The sequence below is a fragment of the Hemiscyllium ocellatum genome, chromosome 11, assembly GCF_020745735.1.
Source record: "Hemiscyllium ocellatum isolate sHemOce1 chromosome 11, sHemOce1.pat.X.cur, whole genome shotgun sequence".
Lineage (NCBI taxonomy): Eukaryota > Metazoa > Chordata > Chondrichthyes > Orectolobiformes > Hemiscylliidae > Hemiscyllium > Hemiscyllium ocellatum.
The window spans coordinates 62,832,115-62,854,466 of NC_083411.1; the positions used below are offsets into that span (position 1 = coordinate 62,832,115).

A 22,352-nucleotide genomic window follows, 5' to 3' on the forward strand; every position below is an offset into this window, starting at 1 on the left:
GAAAGTTCAAAATGATTGGCATAACAATCCAGGGATGAATTGGGATATTCAATGACTCACGAATGCAATATATAAACAGTGGGAGACTCTATATCCATATGATATTTCATCCAATTCTTCAGCAAAGTAGCAACAGAGCTGTTCATATTGTAAGGTGAGATTACTTCCTTGTGACAGATTACCTCTCTAAATCACCCATTTTTTTGGTGAATTAGCAGCAAAATGAGTACAAGTGTCACTGACACAATGGTGGTATTTTTAGGTTATTTGGTGTCCCAAGTAAGAATCTCCAAAATTGCTCACTGGGCAGAGAGTGAGAGTTAGAAATACAAATCTTTGGATACCAGCAAAGGTTTCTAAAATATGCAACCAGCCCAGGTCACAGAAATGTATTGCAGCTCATGATATTACATGATAAAGGAACAGAAGCCAGCTCTGAACAATTTATGACAGACCAATCATGCATGAAGAGATTGAGAGTTGAACCCTCTGATGATGTTGTGTGGTAGGGTTGATTAATAGCAACCAGCAGCAACTAACCAAGTTGTCAAACAAGTGCAACAGAGATCAATGAGTACCTTTCCAGGTGGACATACATCCACCAAGTCAGGAAAAATTGTCAAACTTTCAAAACATTACGTTGAATTTTGAAACATTAATCTTTAAACTCTGTCTTACCTGTGTGCATAATTGTCAAATTAATTCCATGTGCCTCTGCACAACCATGTATATCTGTTTTGGAAAAGTTATCCTTATTCTGTTGTAAAATATCAGCCCAGATGCTATTTTGCCTCAGGAGGGTCCCACTTGTTTGCAGTAGTTAATTGTAACAAATGTTTAACAGTCTCTTCAAACCCATGATATTCACACTCAGTTTCTTATGTTATTGGGGATCACATAAGCATTGTCACATCTGGTAAAACATCCTGCTGAAGATAAACTCACACCAGCAGTTGCTGTTCTACTTTGAATTAAATTAAAGCTAAATCACAAGATATGGGTTAGCAAAGCAGCTAGTTATGAGCTGCAGTGAGAACTCTGGAGCTGAACCTGTGCCCTCAGGTTAAGTTGGAAAACACAAACCAAGGATCCTGTCACTGATTCCCAATCCTTGGTAAAAAAAAACCAAACTGCATACTACACTTTGGGTCAAGTCTGGACCCAGTAAGTTAATAGTTGATGGAGTTCAATGTTTCAGTGGTTAGTTTTTAGGTTGAAGAATGCTCACTTGGACATCAGGTGCGGGATTAAACCCTCAAATGAAATAGACATTGAGGAAACGAGGGAGGAGATAAAACCAACTCTGGTACTTATCAATGGTGCCAAGTTATATAGTCATCGAGTCATAGAGATGTACAGCCTGCAAACAGACCCTTTGGTCCAACCCTTCCATGCCGACCAGATATCCCAACCCAATCTAGCTCCACCTGCCAGCATTTGGCCCATATCCCTCCAAACCCTTCCTTTCATATACCCATCCAAATGCCTTTAAAATGTTGCAATTGTACCAGCCTCCACTACTTCCTCTGGCAGCTCATTTCATACATGTACCACCCTCTGTAAGAAAAAGTTGCCTATTAGGTCTCTTTTATATCTTTCCCCGTTCACTCTAAACCTATGCCCTCTAGTTCTGGACTCGCACACACCAGGGAAAAAACCTTGTCTATTTATCCTATCTATGCCACACATAATTTTGTAAACCTCTATAAGGTCACCCCTCAGCCTCCGACGCTCCAGGGAAAACAGCCCCAGTCTGTACAGCCTCTCCCTATAGCTCAAATCCTCCAACCCTGGCAACATCCTTGTAAACCTCTTCTGAACCCTTTCAAGTTTCACGATATCTTTCCAATAGGAAGGAGACCAGAATTGCACACAATATTCCAACAGTGGCCTAACAAATGTCCTGTACAGCCACAGCACGACCTCCCAGCTTCTGTACTCAATACTCTGACTGATAAAGGAAAGCATACCAAAAGCCTTCTTCACTATCCTATCTACCTGCGACTCCACTTTCAAGGAGCTATGAACCTGCACTCTTTGTTCAGGTCTCTTTGTTCAGCAACAGACCCCAAGACCTTACCACTAAATGTATAAGTCCTGCTAAGATTGTTCTTCAATGAGCTTTTTTCTTATTCGTTCAAGGAACTTGTTTTCTCTGGCTGGGCCAGCATTTATTGCCTATCGCTAGTTACTCATGAGAAGTAGTGATGAGCTGCCTTCTAGAACCTCTGCAGTCTATGCGCTGTAGGTTTCCCTACAATGTCCTTTGGAGAGGAATTCCCGGATTTTGACCCAGTGACTGTGAAGGATCAATGGTATATTTCCAAGTCAGCATGGTGATCGTTTTAGAGGGGATTTTTGCAGGTAGTGGTATTCCCCTGTATTTTCTGCCCTTGTCTTTCTAGATGGAAGTGGTCATGGGTTTGGAAGGTGCTTTCAAAGGAGCCTTGGTAAATTTCTGCAGTGCATCTTGTAGGTAGCACAAACTGTTGAAATTGCGTATCGGTGTGAAGGGAATGGATGCTTGTAGATGTTTTGCCAATCAAGTAAGCTGCTTTGTCCTGGAGGGTGTCAAACTTCTGGCATGCTCTTAGAGCAGGCAAGTGAGGAATATTCAATTAAACTCCTGACTTATGCCTTGTAGATGATAACAAGCTTGGGGAGACAGGAGGTGAGTTACTCCTGCAGTATTCCTAGCCTCTGACCAGCTCTTGTCACCATTGAGTTTGTATAGTAAGTCCAGTTGAGTTTCTGGTTAATGGTGATAAGAAGAATATTGATTGTGGGGCTATTCATTGATGGTAACACCATTGAATATCATGGAGCAGTGGTTAGATTGTCTCTTGTTGGAAATGGTCATTGCCTGGCATTTGGGTGGTAGGAGTGTTACTTGCCACTTGTCAGCCCAAGCCTGGATATTGTTCAGGACTGCTTCAGTACCTGAGGAGTTGCGAATATTGCTGAACATTGTGCAATCATTGTGAACATCCCTACTTCTGACCTTATGGTGGAGGGAAGATCATTGATGAAACAGTTAGAGATGGTTGGGCCTCAGACACTAACCCAGAACGTAGAACAATACAGCGCAGTACAGGCCTTTTGGCCCTCGATGTTGCGCCGATCCAAGCCCACCTAACCTACACTAGCCCACTATCCTCCTTATGTCTATCCAATGCCCGTTTAAATGCCCATAAAGAGGGAGAGTCCACCACTGCTACTGGCAGGGCATTCCATGAACTCACGACTCACTGAGTAAAGAATCTACCCCTAACATCTGTCCTATACCAACCTCCCCTTAATTTAAAGCTCTGCCCCCTCATAATAGCTGATTCCATACTTGGAAAAAGGTTCTCATGGTCAACCCTATCTAAACCCCTAATCATCTTGTACACCTCTATCAAGTCACCCCCAAACCTTCTCTTCTCCAATGAAAACAGCCCCAAGTGCCTCAGCCTTTCCTCATACGATCTTCCTACCATACCAGGCAACATCCTGGTAAACCTCCTCTGCACCTGTTCCAGTGCCTCCACATCCTTCCTATAGTATGGCTACCAAAACTGCACACAATACTCCAGATGCAGCCGCACCAGAGTCTTATACAACTGCAACATCACCTCAGGAATCCAGAACTCAATTCCTCTACCAATAAAAGCCAGTACGCCATATGCCTTTTTCACAGCACTATTTACCTGGGTGGCAACTTTCAGAGATCTGTGTACATGGACACCAAGATCCCTCTGCTCATCCACACTAACAAATATCCGACTATTAGCCCAGTACTCCATCTTCTTGTTACTCTTACCAAAGTGAATCACTTCACACTTACCTACATTGAACTCCATTTGCCACCTTTCTGTCCAGCTCTACAGCTTATCTATATCCCGCTGTAATCTGCCACATCCTTCTTCACTGTCAACAACTCCACCGACTTTTGTATCATCCACAAACTTGCTCACCCAGCCTTCTAGCCCCTCCTCCAGGTCATTTATAAAAATGACAAACAGCAATGGTCCCAAAACAGATCCTTGCGGAACACCGCTAGTAACTGCACTCCAAGATGAACCTTTACCATCAACTACTACCCTCTGTCTTCTTCCAGCCAGCCAATTCCTAATCCAAACCTCCAACTCACCCTCAATGCCATGCCTCCGTATTTTTTGCAGTAGCCTACCATGGGGAACCTTATCAAATCCATATACACCACATCTACCACTTTACCCTCATCCACCTCCTTAGTCACCTTCTCAAAGAATTCAATAAGGTTTGTGAGGCACAACCTGCCCTTCACAAAACCATGCTGACTATCCTTGATCACATTATTCCTATCTAGATGTTCATAAATCCTATCCCTTACAATTCTCTCTAAGACTTTGCCTGATGAACTCTTGCAGAGATGTCCTAGAGCTGAGATGACTGGCCTCCGGCATCCATATCCATCTTTCAGTGTTCCAGCTATGACTCGAACAAGTGAAGAGTTTGTCCCTTGACACTAATTGATTTCAGTTTTGCTCAGGCTCCTTGATGCCACACACGGGCAAATGCGGCCTTGATGTCAAGGACTGTCACTTCCACCATACCTCTGGAATCCAGCTGTTTTGTTTAAACCAAGGCCAGGCACTGAGTGACCCTGGAGGAACACAAGCTGGGTGTCACTGAGCAGGTTATTTCCAATGATTGAGAGAGTGGACTGTTAGGGCAGTAATTGGCTTTTGTGTCCAGAACATATCTGGTCAATGTTTCATGTTGTCAGGTATATGCCAGTGTTCTTACTGTACTGTAAGAGCTTGGCGATGAATTCTGGAGCACAGCTCTTCAGTACTGTTGCTGTAACGCTGTCAGGGCCCAAATCCCTTGCACTATGCAGTGACTCTAACTGTTTCTTGACACCAAGTGGAGTGAATTGATTTGGCTGAAGACTGGCATCTGTGATGCTGGTGACCATCGGATGAGGCCAAGGTGGATCATCCACTCAACAATTTTAGCTGAACATTGTTGGAAATGCTGACCAAATCTAACAGCCACTAAGACAATGGCAATACTAGAGGGATAGTTGTAACAACAGAATAATATTCTCTTGTCCAATTCTTGTTTAGATTCTGAACCTAATTGTCTGTAACTTTATCATAATTTCTGAACTCTGAGGATGACCTGTGCTTATATTCAAGAACAGGGAAAATAAAGTTGATGGCTTATTTTCAACTTTATAAGTTCAGACTGGAGAGAAGCAACATCAGTCAACCATGGCTGCCTTATTTCAAAACACTGTCTCCCTCTTTCTCTCTCAAATTACATTAAACATATTCTAGTTGGAAATACATTGCAATTGAATTCAAGAGAACAATTTTATTTCAAATAAACAGTATTGTTTCTAAGCTCTTTTTCCTTTGTTCAATTTTAAGGTGTTGGAGTCACCATGGTCCTTCTGATCATAATTGCCAACATTTCCTATGCCTGCATTATTGGTTACAGTCTGTACTACCTGTTTGCTTCCTTCCAATCACCCCTACCATGGGCAGACTGCTTCAGTTGGTGGGGAGCAGATGAAACATGCAGCAGGACTCCCAAAGGTACAGTGTTCACTTTGACTGGGGACATTCCGTGACTGTTCATATTTTATTCTGTTAATCTGTTATAAGAAAAGTAGCCAGTGCTTTCGATAACCAACTTCATTGTGATTGTACAGCAGAGAGACTTGGACAGGATCCAGCTCCAAGGATCATGTCACTGAGTCACTGAAGTGAAGGATTGTCAATAATAATTGCTTACAGGCAAGAGAGATGCTTCAAAGAAAATCATCTCTCCTTTAGTATTGTCACTGTTGGTCATTCTCAGCTGCTTTACTCTACCTGGATTGTAGATGTAGGGAAGCTAAGGTAGTTTCAACCTTTTATTATCAGTACCTACATTACTACTGTCTGGTACAGAGTTCAGTTTTTCTCTTTGTTTTCATCTCAGGCTCATCTCCCTCAAAATCTTCATTCAATGTCATCAGTAACACAATGAATGATTTACATTCACTCCTTGACCTTTAGGAGTGAAGATTGGATGCTGGATTTTGAGCCTGAAAGGAAATTTGAAGATCAGGACCAGGACGCAGATTTCAAACGTCATTGGTTTTACAAATGGGAGTGAGAGTAGCAACAAGTTTCAGAACAACATGTGTGTTAAACAGAGATAGGTGGAGGGACAGATAATGTTGAGGAGGTAGGGAGGCTGCAGAAAGACTTGGAGAGTAGATGAAGAAGTGGCAGATGGAACACTGTGGCAAGTGTGGAATTATGCACTTTGGTTGGAAAAGTAGAGCACAGAATATTTTCTAAATGGAGCAAGTCTTCGGATATCAGAAGCACAAAGGAATTTCAGAGTCCTAGTTCAGGATTTTCGTGATGTGAATATGCAGGTTCAGTTGGGTGCTGGGAAGGCAAATGCAATTTTAGAATTTATTTTAAAAGGCTTAAAATGCAAGAGCAGGAATATACTGTTGTGATCGTAAAGGATCTGTTCAGATTACTTTTGGCAAATTGCAAGCAGTTTTGGGCTCTGTGTCTTAGGAAGGATGTGCTGGCATTGGAGGAGGAGGAGGCTTATAAGAATGATCATGGGGATGAATGGCTTGTCATAGGAGGAGCAGTTAGGGACTTCGGGTTTCTACTTGATGGGATTCAGAAGGATGAGAGGGATCTTATTGAAACTTGCAATATACTGAAAGGCCTATATAGAGTCTGATAGGACCCGAGACACAGCCTTAGAGTGATGGTACGAAGCCTCAGAGCTGAGATGAAGGGTGAATCTGTGGGACTTATTTCTGCAGAAGACAATGGAGGCCAAGTCATTGAATATATTTAAGACAGAAAGATAGGTTCTTGATTAGTCATGGGATCATAGGTTATGGGGAGATGGCAGGAGAATGGGGTTGAGAAACATATCAGCTATGATTGAATGGTGGAATAGACTTGATAGGTTGAAAGGCATAATGATCTTCCTATCTCTTATAGCCTTATGATCTTATTTTATGTCAAAAATGTTTAAGTTGTTTCCCTCTGAGTCAAGGAAACCAATGTATGACCTGCAACTGGTGTCAATTTTAAATACCAATAGCCAATGACTTACAACAGTGTTTGCCCTTATTCAATACATTGGGAGGTGCTCTTCTAGTCAGCCGACTATGTACATATTCTTGCTGCATTTTGCCTCTTAAGGGAAGGTGTGAGTCTTGGAAAACAGGAAATTCATGATTTAAATAATACCTTTTAATTTCCACATATCTGCATTTTGGACTCACATTCGTATCTGTGGTCCTGTGCATGGGTCCAGGAAGTTACTCTCAATCGTTTTTTTTATTATAAAACACAATTCACAAGTTTTGAAGCCTGGAAAGTGATCGTACTGGAGTTAGGGAATCAGAAGTAATTAATTATCAGGATTAATATTCATTTTCTGATCCATTAATGAAAGCTTATCACATGGCTTTTGACAGTGGTAATGCCCCAACCTCTGACCCAGAAGTTTCATTTCTAACCCCCCCCCCCCCAGAGGTGTGTCATAACAAGTCTGAACAAATTGATCAAGGGACGTGGCACCACTGTCTATGCCAATGTTCATTGTTTATCCCAAATGCCCTTAGTAATGTGGTGGTGAACCACTGCAATCTATAATAATGGTATAGCATAGATATGTATATCGTAAATATTGGGAGTTAGAACTTGTTCATAAGATGTGGATATGAAAATATAATCATGAAAATACCTAAAAAAAGTGTCAATATAATATCTGAGTTAATGTGTGAGGGATTGAGACCAGGGAGTTTGAGACTTAAGCTTGTAGACCAGACTGAGTAAGGAGGCTGGGGTATCGTCTTTGAGGGATGGGATGTCTGAAAGCTCAGTGATTGGCTGGTCCTTCCTGAGTGAATCTGAATACATTAACTATCACATGGCTAGCACAGACCAAGTGGATCTGAAGGGACACATTTGGCTCCCATGGAGAAAGTTCTTTACTCATTTGTCTCTTTGTGCTCCACAATGCTGACATTTCTGTCAGCTTCAAACATGGTGTATGAGACACTTTTCTTAAAATCCCTAAATAATGCTGTCATTAGTGTGAACTAATGATGTGGAATACAAGGAGGGAGCTCAGTACGTGTACCCAGCGTGTACAGTCTGGATAGAATGAAGGGCCAATTAAAACCATTCACAACCAATGGTGACTCAATGGAAATTTTTATCCACACAGCAAGAAGTTAGGATTGCATATGTATTGCCTGAGAGTGTGGTGGAGGTTACTTTTATTCAAGACATTCAAATGGGAGATCAATCATTGTTTGAAAAGGAAGGAGTTCAGAGCTACTGAGTGGAGGAACTAGGTGAAACTCTAATTTGGATTTTCACAACAGTTTGCATCGTTTCATTCTGTGCTATAATAATTTAGTGATTCTCTGTGCTGTTGCAGACTGGTGCTCAACAAAAAACATTGTGTCTCAATCCCTGTGTGATTTATTTCACATGCAGGATATGCTATTGAGTGTCATAGGATGCATCTTCATGAAATGGGAACCTTCACTGTTGATGTACCTATTTGTGTGTTAAGGGAGCTTTTGGGCCACTTGCATCTACCACTAGTACCAAACACTTTATGGAAGCCAGTAATTGAACAATGCAATTTTCTTCGATGTCATTGGATACCTCTATTGGGCACCCACCTGAAAATCTACCCTCCTAGGAAACAACAGACCAGATACAGTGAACCCACATATTGTGCCGCTTCCCCACCCCCACCCTTCAACACATACATAAGAATGCCAATGGCAGCCAGCATAACCATTTAAGACATCTCTTAGGGAGTCAATTTACGTCTGGTAAGAAAGGCAGTCCTCAAACCATCCTCCCCTGGATTCAATGAGTGGACACTGGGAAGAAGAGAGGCTCTTCATTTTATATATTCCTACCTCAGTCTATGCCTCTGATTCCACCTTATGTAATGGATGAGGTTGGGTTGGGTTGCCCAGAGACCCTGATTGTACCACTAGAAATGGCAGCATTGTTCAACAAGGAGCAGTAAAGTTCTAAAACACATTCAACATTTTCTAGATCCATTTTGCAATCTTACTCTGGACGATGGATATTTTGAAGTCATTAATACAACATGGCTGCAGACGTATAATAACACTTGCCTAAATGGATCAGAAATCTCCATTCCTCACCAGGGTCCGAGTGAGCAATACTGGGCGTAAGTACATTGTTGTTTAGTATGACAGACTTTGATTAATGCTGACAAAAGACACATTAAGTCAAAACTTCCTGTCTTCTATTCATTCTGAAAATTTGCAAGAAATACTAAAGTGAAGGGAAAATAACAGGAACAAAAAACCCAGAAATTGTTGGAGAAACTCAGCAGGTTTGGTAGCATCTGCAGCGAGAAAGCAGAGTTAATGTTTTGGGTCCAGCAATCTTTCTTCAGAACTGGACCTGAATCATTGACTTTGCTTTCTCCCCATAGATGCTATCAGACCTGCTGAGTTTCTCCAGAAATTTTTGCTTTTGTTTCAGATTTCCAACATTTGTTTTATTTTAGTGGAAAATAACCGATGCTGAATGAGAGGTGCATTCCGATTGGTTGACAAGTTAACTCTGATTGGTTGAGTTGTTACACTGAGGGATGTGCCCATTAGAGCTAATTGACATTTACCTGGCAGATTTTGTTTAAATTTAAACCAGGAGGTTGATAGATTGGCCAGAGCATTGCCCGAGTTAATGGCTGTCATCTATTCTGTTCATTTGAATCGGGGCAGAGCTCATACACAGTTTTTCTGTCTACAAAGACGATCCCTGTGTATTAATATACAAAGTTTCCAGTGCATGCAAGTGTGCTATACTGGAAAATCATAATTGTAGCTTTATCCTAAATTTAATGCAAGTGTGATTACATAGAACATAGGAAAGTACAGCATAGAACAGGCCATTTGGCCTACCATGTTGTGCCAAGGTTTAATCCTAATGTAAAATAAAATAACCGAACCTACGCACCCCTCAACTCACTGCTACCCATGTATATGTCCAGCAGTCACTTAAATGTCCCTAATGACTCTGCTTCCACTACCACAACTGGCAATGCATTCCATGCATTCACAACTCTCTGCGTAATGAACCTACCTCTGACGTCTCCTTTATACCTTCCTCCTAAAATCTTAAAACTATGACCCCTTGTGCCAGTCAATCTTGCTCTGGGGAAATCCCCCTGGCTGTTGACTCTATCCATGCCTCTCATGAGGGATATGGCCTCCTCTATATTGGGGTGACAGGCCACCTACTTGCTGACCGTTTCAGAGAACACCTCTGGCACACCCGGACCAACCAACTCAACCACCCCGTGGCTCAACACTTCAACTTCCCCTCCCACTCCACTAAGGACATGCAGGTCCTTGGACTCCTGCATCGCCAGACCATAGCAACACAGCGGCTGGAGGAAGAATGCCTCATCTTCCGCCTAGGAACCCTCCAACTACAAGGGATGAACTCAGATTTCTCCAGTTTCCTCATTTCCCCTCCCCCCACCTTGTCTCAGTCCCAACCCTCAAACTCAGCACCACCTTCCTAACCTGCAATCTTCTTCCTGACCTCTCCGCCCCCACCCCCCTCCGGCCTATCACCCTCACCTTATCACCTTCACCTTAACCTCCTTCCACCTATCGCTTTTCCAACACCCCTCCCCCACGTCCCTCCTTCCTACCTTTTATCTTAGCCAGCTTGGCACACTGTCCTCATTCCTGAAGAAGGGCTCATGCTCGAAATGTCGAATCTCCTGCTCCTTGGAATCTGCCTGACCTACTGCGCTTTTCCAGCAACACATTTTCAGCTCTGATCTCCAGCATCTGCAGTCCTCACTTTCTCCATGCCTCTCATTACCTTGTATACCTCAATCAAGTCACCTCTCTTCCTCCTAATCTCCAGCGAGAAAAATCCGAGCTTAGTCAACCTCTCTTTGTAAGACAAGCAACATCTTGGTAAACCTTCTTTGCACCCTCTCCAAAGTCTCTGTATCTTTCCTATAATAGGGCGACCAGAACTGGACACAATATTCCAAGTGTGGTCTCACCAGGGACTTGTAGAACTGCAACAAATCCTCGCGGCTCTTAAACTCGATCCCCCTGTTAATGAAAGCTAAAACACCACATGCTTTCTTAACAACCTTATCCACTTGGGTGGCAACTTTGAGGGATCTATACACTTGAACACTAAGATCCCTATGTTCCTCCACACTGCCAAGAATCCTGTCTTTAATCCTATATTCAGCATTCAAGTTCAACCTTCCCCTTCTAAAATGCATCACTTCGCATTTATCCAGATTGAACTCTGGATAAATACCATTTCTTAGCCCAGCTCTGCATCCTGTCTATGAGGTGCTGCAACCTACAGTAGCCCTCGATACTATCAACAGCACTTCCAACCTTTGTGTCATTTGCAAATTTACTAACCCACCCCTCAACCTCTTCATCCAAATCATTTATAAAATTTACGAAGAACAGAGGTCCAAGAACAGAGCTCTGTGGGACCCCACTCAACATTGACTTCCAGGCAGAATACTTTCCATCTACAACCATTCTCTGCCTTCTGTCAGCCAGCCAATTCTGAATCCAGACAACTAAATCTCCCTGTAACCCATACCTCCTAACTTTATGAATGAATCTACCATAGGGAACCTTATCAAATGCCTTGCTGAAGTCCATATACACCACACCCATTTCTTGACCTTCATCGACCTGTTTCGTCACCTCCTCAAAGAACTCAATAAGATTTGTGAGGCATAACCTGCCCGTAACAAAGCCATGTTGACTGCCTTTAATCACACTATGCTTTTCCAAATAGTCATAAATCCTACCCCTCAGAATTCTTTCCAAAACTTTGCTGACCACAGATGTAAGACTGACTGGTCTGTAATTGCCAGGGATTTCCCTATTCAATCTGCCATGTTTTATCACCCACTCTCTTATTCTGCCTGTATCCCTTGTTGGGATCCATTATTAAGGTTAGGTAGTGTAAGAAACTTTATTGTTAGGTAGTGCTCACGTAAGGTAGTATTAGCAAGTCTGGAACTTGTTAGCTTCACTAGACAACAGTAAGCCATTATGTTACACTAAGAACAGACTGGAAAGCTGATGGCATAGCCTGAAGAGGCCCCAGGGAGGGTGAGAGATAACAGGACATTAGAGCCGTGTCTAAATGCACGTAGCTCAAACTGAGGTAATAGAACGTTATCAGGTGAGACCCAATCACATACGAAAATTCTGCTTTTTACCAAATAAGGATGTAACTCTGGAATGTGAGAGAACAAAAGGACAGACAAATTTAAAAAATAGTCAGAACGCCTTCTCCAGTGAGCTAGACACCTCACTGTACTGTGTACGATTCTCTCTCAATAAACCTGTTTATACTTTTAATCAGGCCCGGTGTCTCTCTCCTCCAAACGAACACGGGGACAGAGGATCTGTCCCAACACCCTCCAGTCTCTATGTGTCATCCTCACCATTTGCCTTCCCATCTATTTTCATATCATCCACAAACTTGGCGATAGTCCATTCACTTTCCTCATCAAAGTCATTAATATATTGTAAATAATTGTGGCCCCAGCACTACAGCACTCCATTAGTTATAGGCCATCCTGAAAATGCCCCCATTATCGCAAATCTGTCTTCAATTAGTTAGTGCTATTATCCTTCCTCCAACACCACAGGTTCTTATTAACGAGCCAAGTGCATAGTATTGAATGTGTTTTCAAACTCCTCCTCCACAAATGGTGGGATTGTCCTGTGAGAAAGTGAGGACTGCAGATGCTGGAGATCAGAGCTGAAAAATGTGTTGCTGGAAAAGCGCAGCAGGTCAGTCAGCATCAAAGGAGCAGGAAAATCGACGTTTCGGGCATAAGCCCTTCTTCAGGAATGATTCCTGAAGAAGGGCTTATGCCCGAAACGTCGATTCTCCTGCTCCTTGGATGCTGCCTGACCTGCTGCGCTTTTCCAGCAACACATTTTTCAGGATTGTCCAGTGAGGAATTTTGTGTGTCTGAATGAGATAATCTTTCATTCTTCTAAACTCTAGATCTTAAAACTACCTCTCTGTTTTAGGAGCAACCGTTTTCCACAGCTAGCATTTGTCAAGATTTCTGAAAATCTGCCTCAACCTGAAAATAAACAGCATTTTTCCCCAAACCCAAAAGACTTCAGAATCTTCGATCTGAGAGACAAATGTACGGCTCTGTTTATTTTGTTCCCTTGTAATTATTTGAACACTCAGGATTATCCAGTAAACATAGTTCAGTTTTAGAATCTCATCTAATATTAAACACTGTATCGTGAATTTGTATTTGCAGGCTGGCTTGGTACAGTTAGAATGTTTTTGTTGGGAACAGTTGAGTGAATTACTGATACGATCCATCAGTCTTTGGGATATATAACATTGAAACATGGCATCACACCAGCACTAAAATTAATATACCACATTATTTATTTGTTCTAAGCAAAACATCTTGTTGGTTTAATATCAGCATCATGTTCACAATGTGAAACAGTTGACTTCAACTCTTGATCAAACATTGGAGATACCTTGCCCTTTCAGACCTGAGGAGGACTGGGCACTGCCAGGCCTGCCTTAGGGCCTGTGATGTCTGGTTGGAACATACATTGAGGGATTATCTGATCAGTGGCCATTACCTGCAGGGTGCTTGAGAAGTGCCCTACTTCAACATTACATTTACATGGCCAATAAATTTACAAGGTTGCTGATCATGCCCATTTTGCAGTATATGAAAACATAGGAATCTCAACATGTGTACTGACTTCTGAAGGTAGATCTTTGGTATATAGGAGTAGAGAACCCCTGGCTGATTTCCCAACTAGAACTCTAGCTAAGGAGATTAATTTGACTGTTCCATTTCAAGTGTAAATTTGAGCATAAGATGGAGCCCATTAAGGCATGCCACGAATTTTTTCATGCAGTTGCAGATTCAAATATAGCAAACGCACCCACATTCTGTTTGAATAAGATGTAGAAAGAGAAAAACATAAAGGACATCAAACTTCAGTAACCATTCTCTCATTTAAAAGTAGGACTTATTCTGTAACAACTGAATATTTTTAAAAGCCCTGTATATTGCACTAAATATCTCAGATGCATTGAGCACATAGTATCTATGTGTAATAAACAGTACCCTTATGAAAAATATTTTCTCTTTTTTTTAACTCAGTCAAGCAGTTTTGCACCGTACAAGTTCATTGGATGAGACCGGGGAGATAGTCTGGCATTTAGCCCTCTGTCTGCTTCTAGCCTGGCTGATGGTTGGGGCAGCATTTTTGAAAGGAATCAAATCTTCAGGAAAGGTAAATGACTGGTGATGAAGACAGTTACAACTACTGACAAAATATAGATTCCCTGTAAGAATAAAACTAGAATTTATCGACTGTTGTGAAGTGCATAGTTTATATCCTTGGTGATGTTAACAGTTTCTGTAAGGTATAGAGAACAGAAAATGAACTAGTGTGCAGTAATCCTTTGTAGCTTCCACAGAGCATGGTTACCTTTTGAGGGGATACAGCCTTGAAGAGGAGCAGATATGACACCTCATGCTGCTCAATCACCTGCCAAGTGTTCAGCCACAAACTGTGTGGGTCCTGCTCTGAACAACACAACAATCAGAGAAATGACGAGGCTGAAATAAGTGTGAAAAAAAGTGTGAAGAACAGTCACAAATTGTAATATCCACAACTGAAATTGAACATAACTAATTTCTAGCCCCAGCAATGCCCCCAAATTCATGAAATGTGTCCCTCATTCTAAGGGTTTCAGTCACTGACACAGGGACTGGAGGAAATTCCAATTGCTGCGGAAGGCTGGGCAGGACTGGGGGAAGGGACTGAGCAGATTAGGGTCAGGGTTTTATTTACCATTTGTCTGGACTATTAGAATAGTAAAGAATCATGAAATATGAAATGTTGAATATATTCATGAAGTTCTCATCAATTCTCCTGAATACATCTGTCATTTCCCTGAATGTGATTAATTATAAAACTAAAAATAATATTGTAGAATTTAAACTTATTTCCAACATGTAGCTTAGTGTTAAATATCCCCATCATGTAGCCAACTGTCTTCTGATTCACTCTTTGTTTATATTCCTATCAGTTTACAATCAGCTGGATCCAATAAAGTAAATGTTGTACCACTAATACAGGAAAATCTTCCAATTTATTCTCCATTCTCAGGTTGTTTATTTCACTGCAATTATCCCGTATGTGGTTCTGACGATACTCCTGATCCGAGGGGTTACCCTGGAGGGAGCCTCTAAAGGAATTGAATTCTACATCGGAAGCCAGTCAGACTTCTCCAAACTGGCTGATGCTCAGGTAAGCTCAACAACAGAATCAATTGAATTTCAAAAATCACTTTTTTTTATTTAACTGTTCCTTCTTTTATTTTGTCTGATTGAGATATTAAAATTTAGAATTGAAATGTACCTTTCAGTCTTTTGTTTGTATTTGGAAAGATCATTTTGCACATGTTGCGAAAAGCTAGCTGAGACTTTGTGATGAATTCTAATGAGTTAGTTTATTGTTGTAATCATCTTGGTATGAGCAGGAGGGAATCAATGCTCAGGGCTAGGATGATGAGATTAGATACAACTGGATGAGATCGGCAGTGGGATGCAAAGGATTGTTTATTCTCAGTGCCTCTTTCTTTCTGAAATCATGAATTGATTCAGTAATCAGATTTTCAGTTACAATCACTTATGAGACTATGTCATCAGTATTTGTTCAATATACATTGGTGGGATATGGGCATTGCTGGCTGGCCAGCATTCATTGCCCATCTCTACTTGCCCTTGAGAACGGCAAAGCTGTGGTAGTCCATTTGACATCTCCTGACCTGTTTAATGTCAATGATATTTGGAGTTTATCGAGAATTGGGAGATGGCATTGTCACAATATCATCTGTACCTGAAATATGACTACAGAGAGAAAGCAACTGAGCATCTGCTTAACCAAGTAAATTGTTTGATTGCAAAATTAACAGCACATGAACTGTGATAGTGAAGGAAATGTAACTCTCAATGAGTGAACTTAGAGTAGTTCAGAAATAAAATGCAGAATTTTATGCCCTTCCAAATGACAATTTGGGAGCAATGGGACATGAAATTGGGTGGGAAAGCATTAGTTTGTAGCTTCTTGTCATTCATCTATCGTGGTGGCAGAAGATTCATGGATGGATTTTGATGCTCTGCCATTACTTATGGTGTTTAAGTGGCCAATGAATGGCCATTGAAACGTCTCCTCCCTGGTTCTGCACCTACTTGTGGAGACCAGGGGACAATCATGAGGAAAGGCGAAATCAAAATCCTGTTGAATTCCTATCGGGCTTCCAAGAAGAGGGAATTCATCTAAAGGCATCAACACTTATTTGAAGGACTCTACTTCGTGTAGATGGGAGGACTGGGGGGAGCTACTGAGAGCTAAGATCCTGCCTTTCAGTTGATCTTCTCCCCCTTCCCCCCCAAACCCTTCTTCCACATCAACAATAATAATGTGACTCTACGCATGTACTAGGTAATTTCACACTGAGCTGAGTTTGTAAATGTCAGGAGATATCATTTTTATAACAGCAGAGTGGTGCATATCAGAGATATTTCTCTGAACCTCTGAGTGCAGTCAGAAATTGCTGTGGAATTTACACATAAATAAAAAGGAGCATCTGGAGCATCACCATTTAAGTATAAGATGGTTCGTTACAAATGTGCACTCAGTTTGACATTCATACCTATTTTAAATCTAATTTAAATCATTTTTGTGATCCAAATTAACCCCAATGTATGCAGTTTACATTTTGCTTAACAGACTGCAGTGCAGAAAATAGCAATGTCTTTGCAGAAGATCAGATTTTTGGTCCAGTGGGGTTTTATTTCTGCTATGAGTCAATTTTGGAGGGAAAATCTTAAAGTTGGCAGCAAGTAGTCAAAGGAAAATCAAATGATGGCCCTCCTATTAAGTGAGATGGTGTTGATCAGAGCTAGTTTAATTCAGTCAGATCACATTGAGCTGCTGGACTAACTCACACTATGTTTCTTGTGGTCAATGTAGTTTTTCAGTTGAATGAGTTCAAGTGAAATCGTTCAGCGCTGATGAATTCTCCCTTCTATTTGTCAGGTCTGGAAAGATGCTGCAACACAAATTTTCTACTCGACATCAGTGGGTTGGGGCAGTTTAATCACATTGTCATCCTACAACAAATTCCACAACAACTGTTACCAAGATACCATCATTGTCTGTGTTGTTAATTGTGCTACGAGTGTGTTTGCGGGATTTATCATCTTCTCCACTCTTGGACACATGGCTCATGTGCAAAACAAGCCCGTTTCAGAGGTTGCACGGTCAGGTAAATACAAAGTTAACCATACTATTCTGCTGCAGGATAGCACATATGTGTCATTTGTTTGACATCGATGGGGTACAAGAGGACACCTGGGCCTGAGTGTAATTTGCCCAAAAGAGCATTGAGTCAATGGGATTAATGGAATGAGAAAGGAACAGAAAAATAATTGAGAATGATAGTAACAGGGCAACAGGCAAACATAAGACAGGTGCTCAGAGAATTCAGTAACAGAAAGATCAACTTTTCCTACATTATTGGAATTGGTGCACAATGAAGTTCTCATGGAATGATTGTGTTTATTAGTGGCTTCTATTTCCGGATTTATTTTGATGTTAAATAAAAGTTGGGTTGAAAGCTAGGGAATGGTAGATCAATTATTGCGTGGCAGTGATCAGATTACTGAATAACCTGAGTATCTGCCTCCTCCTATTCATTCTCCCAGGATAACTCTGCCGTCCTGGAAGCAAGATTTGAGAGATTCAGCAAACCTCTAGTGATTTTGAGATGTACTCCATTTGAACTTGATTTGACACCTTCAGGAAGCCAGTGGTTTGATCCACCATGTTCCTGTTGGTAGCAAGTGTTCCATTGTACACCAGCTTGAATAGCAAGGAAGAACCGCCAGCAAGGGCAGGTCTGGATTTTCCAGTTGTTCTGAACTCCTTGTCACTGCCCCCTTGTTTGACTGAGGCTGGAGGAGTGCATTATCTCCCACTCATCTGCTACTCCATTGATAACAGTATGCATGTAAATGTTTTACCCAGGAACCACCATGGGCAATGATATAACTTAGCTAGAATGGGTTTAAACTTAGAAGATCTATCAACCAGGTTTCTTTGGGAATCCAAGATGGTGGCGACCCAGCAAGTCTGAGTCTACAGTGCTCCTCCCAAGACTTGGGCAAAGTGGGTCGCCCACCCCCACCACACTCACCAAATCATTTAAAATAGTTTTTACTTAATGTAATTAGTTGTTTAGTATTGAATTTAAACAATTTCATCTCCAGTAAAAATGACTAAAGGGGAGCCTGCAGCTCTCAGCAAGCAGGAACCCCTCCCCCACCCTCTCCAACTGCAGAAGAGGCGTCCGCAAGCTCCCCGGGGGGCTTACTTTCGGTGGCGAGCCTCGTGGGAGTAACATCCAAACTTGATGCGAAGATTGACGCTTTTGTAGAAGAATCCTGAAGCCGATGGGACTCACTCTCGGCCGCGCTGCAAAAGCAAGATGTCAAGGAAATCGAGCGCTGAGTCGGAGGGGCGGAGCTAAAGGCCGCGACCTCCGAAACTACAGCACAATCGGCCGTGAATCAGGTCCAGATTCTCAAACGGCGAGCCTGGACCTTAGAGAATCACATTGACGACCTCGAGAATTGAGGCTGTCAAAAAAATATTCATTTGCTGGGCCTTCCCGAACGGGAAGAGGAAGGCCAGCTTACAGTGTTCCTTGAACAGTGGCTTCCACAGCTTTTAAATCTGGAGGCTGGATCAGGCCAGATAAGGGTGGAATGGGACTACTGGGTTGTAATACGTGGACCCGGCTCAAACCAGCGTCCCCGCCCGGTCCTGTTCCGGCTGCAGAGTTATAAGGAGAGGCAGATACTTTTAGAAGCCTCCAGAAATCTTGGAAAAGATCTCCAAGCCATAATCTATAAAGGATCCAAGATCATGTTATTCCAGGTCTTTTCCCCAGCTCTGGTCTGAAAGATGAAGGCGTTTGATGAGGCAAAGAAGTGTTTAAGGGACTTAAGTATTCAGTACTCCTTGCGCTACCCAGCGACGCTACGCTTTAACCATGAAGGGTCCATGTATAACTTCGGATCGCTGGAAAAGACCAAGGAATTTTGGGACTCTCTTAGATAAATTGTAAGAGATAATTGATGTTGGTTTGCTTTCCCCCCACTCCGGTTTACATCCCACCCTCACTTTTTTTTGATATATTAATCATTTTTTTACCTTACTGTTTAATATTATCTTGGGGGGTGGGGAGAGGGATTTATTTATTTGTTCTCTACTAAACGATTTTCTCCACCTCCTTGTTTTTTTATTATATATATATAGCTGGGGGGTCTAGTTAATGTTGGTGGGGGGAGGTGGTTACCTTATACTATTTTACCTCTGTTTCTAGGAACGGGGTTGTTTTCCCTTGTTATTTTGTATTATTATATTTAATTATTACTTGTTGAGGTTGTAATTTCATAGTTATATATGTTTATACATGGTATTAACATTACCAAATATATCCAGGTGTTGGTGGTGGTGGGGGGGGTGCGTAGGGTGCTCACTGTTAACTCTAGTTCTGTAGTATATTTGAATTTTCTTCATCCTATTGAGGGGCGCCTGGGTCAAGGGTGGGGCACTGGTTTGGAGGGGATACAATAGACTTTTGGAAAGGAAGTGATACCCCCGGGAACAAGGGGGAAAATCTCCATTTAAATACGTTTTATATTTTTTTTATTTCGAAATAGTTTTTTATTTTACTGTTGTGAGTGTATTAGAGAGCCTTTATTTTTGTGAATTTTATATGCTCTATGCTGGGATGTTCTGGATAGGGTTTCCCCTCCCGAGGGATCTCGGATTTGCCTGGACGATTATGGTTGATCAGTCGGTTAAGTGGTGCACCTGGAATGTCAAGGGGAGTAATTCACCAGTCAAAAGGAAGAAAATATTATCAAACCTCAAGAAAGAAAGGGTTGATATAGCTGTCCGACAGGAGACACACTTATTGGATAAAGAACACTTGAAATTACGACAGGGTGGATTTGATCAGGCCTTTTTTTCTTCTTTTAGCTCAAAATGCAGGGGAGTTGTTATTCTTATTCGGAAGAATTTCCCTTTCAAAATCCTAAATCAGATAAAAGACGAATCTGTACGATATATTCTGATTAAAGCCCTTATAAATGGAGAGGAATATGGGATTTTGAATTTGTATTGCCCCCGGCACTTCATTTTAAATTTATAATGGAAGCCTTCTCAAAGTTGATGGCTCTCGGTGCCCGTCATATAATTATAACGGGAGATTTTAATTGTATTATGGATTCGGAAATAGATAGGATTCCCAAGAGTACTGCAGGAGTATCTCCCAGATCTAGACAATTGGTAGATTTGAACAAAAAGTTAGGACTAGTAAATATATGGAGATGCCTTCATTCACAGGGCAGAGATTTTTCTTTTTACTCCAATCCACACAAATGCCATACCAGAATTGATCTGTTTTTTGCCCCTCGATTTTCTAAAATTCCATATCATCCTGTAAAATAGGCAGTATTACAATTTCTGATCACGCTGCTGTATATATGGAAATCAAGGCGAGGAACAATGAGACATCACCCTGGCATTGGCGTATGTACCCCTTCCTGATGAAAGACAGTAAATTTGTAAAGTACTTCTCTCAAGAATTTAAAACTTTTTTAGAAATTAATTTAGGTACGGCTAGCAACCAATCAATGATGTGGGAGACCATCAAAGCTTACGCACGAGGTTTGATCATCTCATACTCAGCGACCCAGAAAAGATTAAAGGGCAAACAACAGCGTCTGCTCGAAGCTCGCTTAAAAGCAGCTAAAACAGCATACGCTGACAGACCTTCTATTATCAAATTGCAAAGGATTACGGCCCTTAGGACAGCTAAAACACCACCCTTACCCAAACGGCTAAGAGGGAAATATTATTTGCAAAACAAAGGTCATATGAATTTGGTAAATACTTAGCATTTCTTGCAAAGAAAAAGAAGGCCCCTCAAATATCACGTCTATCAAGGAAAGTACTGGTATTTTTACTCATGATCGTAAAAGGATTAATGCAATCTTTAGAAAATTTTATTCTGATTTATATAAATCGCAGGATTGTGAAGACAGGACTTGGAGGATGCAATCATTTTTAAAAAACTTGACCTTTCTGGACCTAACTCAGGAACAGATATCGGTCTTGAATGTTCCCCTAACAATCCAAGAAATACTTGACACAATCAGGCAACTTCAGAGCGGTAAGGCACCTGGCCCAGATGGCTTTCAAGCTGAATTCTATAAAGAATTTACAGGAATATTGGCTGGTCCACTTATGGACATGTATAACTACTCATACAGTCAGGGCTGTCTCCCGCCTTCACTGAAAGAGGCAAATATCTTCTTATCCTTAAAAAAGGAAAGGACCCAGAAGATTGTGTGTCATACAGATCAATATCCTTGCTAAATGTAGATTTTAAAATCGTCTCTAAAACATTAGCATTGAGGCTAGAAAGGGTATTGCCACATATCATAAAGGAGGATCAGACGGGGTTTATTAAGGGCCGTAGATCATCCAATAATGTTAGAAGGGTTTTGAATGTGATTCAAGCCTGCCATCAGGGAAAGATACCAGGAATAGTAGTCTCATTAGATGCGAAAAAGGCATTCGACAGGGTTGAATGGTCATATTTGTTTTACACATTGGAAAGCTTTGGCGTTGGAAAGGTGTTTACCAAATGGGTCTCAACACTGTATAGTGATCCCAAAGCAGTTGTGATTACCAATGGATTAGGCTCGGATAACTTCAGTATGGATAGGGGCTGCCGTCAGGGATGTCCTCTCTCGCCATTGCTATTTACGCTAATAATTGAGCCACTAGCAGAAGCTATACAGGCCGACCCTAATATAACGACCCCGAGGATTGGTACAGGTAAACATAAAATTACCCTTTATGCAGATGATGTTCTTCTATTCCTCAGTAATCTTTTGATGTCCGTGCCTCGCTTAATCCAAGTTTAGTGTATTTTCTGGCTATAAAATTAATTTCTCAAAATCGGAGGCTATGCCAATGGGTGGCCTTGCTAGTGTATCCCACTTATTGGATGGATCCCACTTTCCCTTTCGGTGGTCCCTGGAGGGTTTTTTATAATTAGGCATTTTTATTACCCCAGCATTTGGTCAGTTATACAAGGCTAACTTTGTGCATTTACTGGAAAGGA

General features: G+C 41.5%; 1 protein-coding gene across 1 annotated transcript in view; it reads left to right on the forward strand.

The window, feature by feature from the left end:
- The window catches only part of LOC132820036 (sodium- and chloride-dependent neutral and basic amino acid transporter B(0+)-like), a 64,618-nt gene that overhangs the window by 25,578 nt on the left and 16,688 nt on the right, over nucleotides 1-22,352 (forward strand). Inside the window, exons 5-9 of the mRNA XM_060831957.1 lie at nucleotides 5,400-5,567; nucleotides 9,087-9,225; nucleotides 14,236-14,368; nucleotides 15,251-15,391; nucleotides 17,186-17,414. Coding sequence (XP_060687940.1) covers nucleotides 5,400-5,567; nucleotides 9,087-9,225; nucleotides 14,236-14,368; nucleotides 15,251-15,391; nucleotides 17,186-17,414 — 810 coding nt within the window. The remainder of the gene's footprint in view (nucleotides 1-5,399; nucleotides 5,568-9,086; nucleotides 9,226-14,235; nucleotides 14,369-15,250; nucleotides 15,392-17,185; nucleotides 17,415-22,352) is intronic.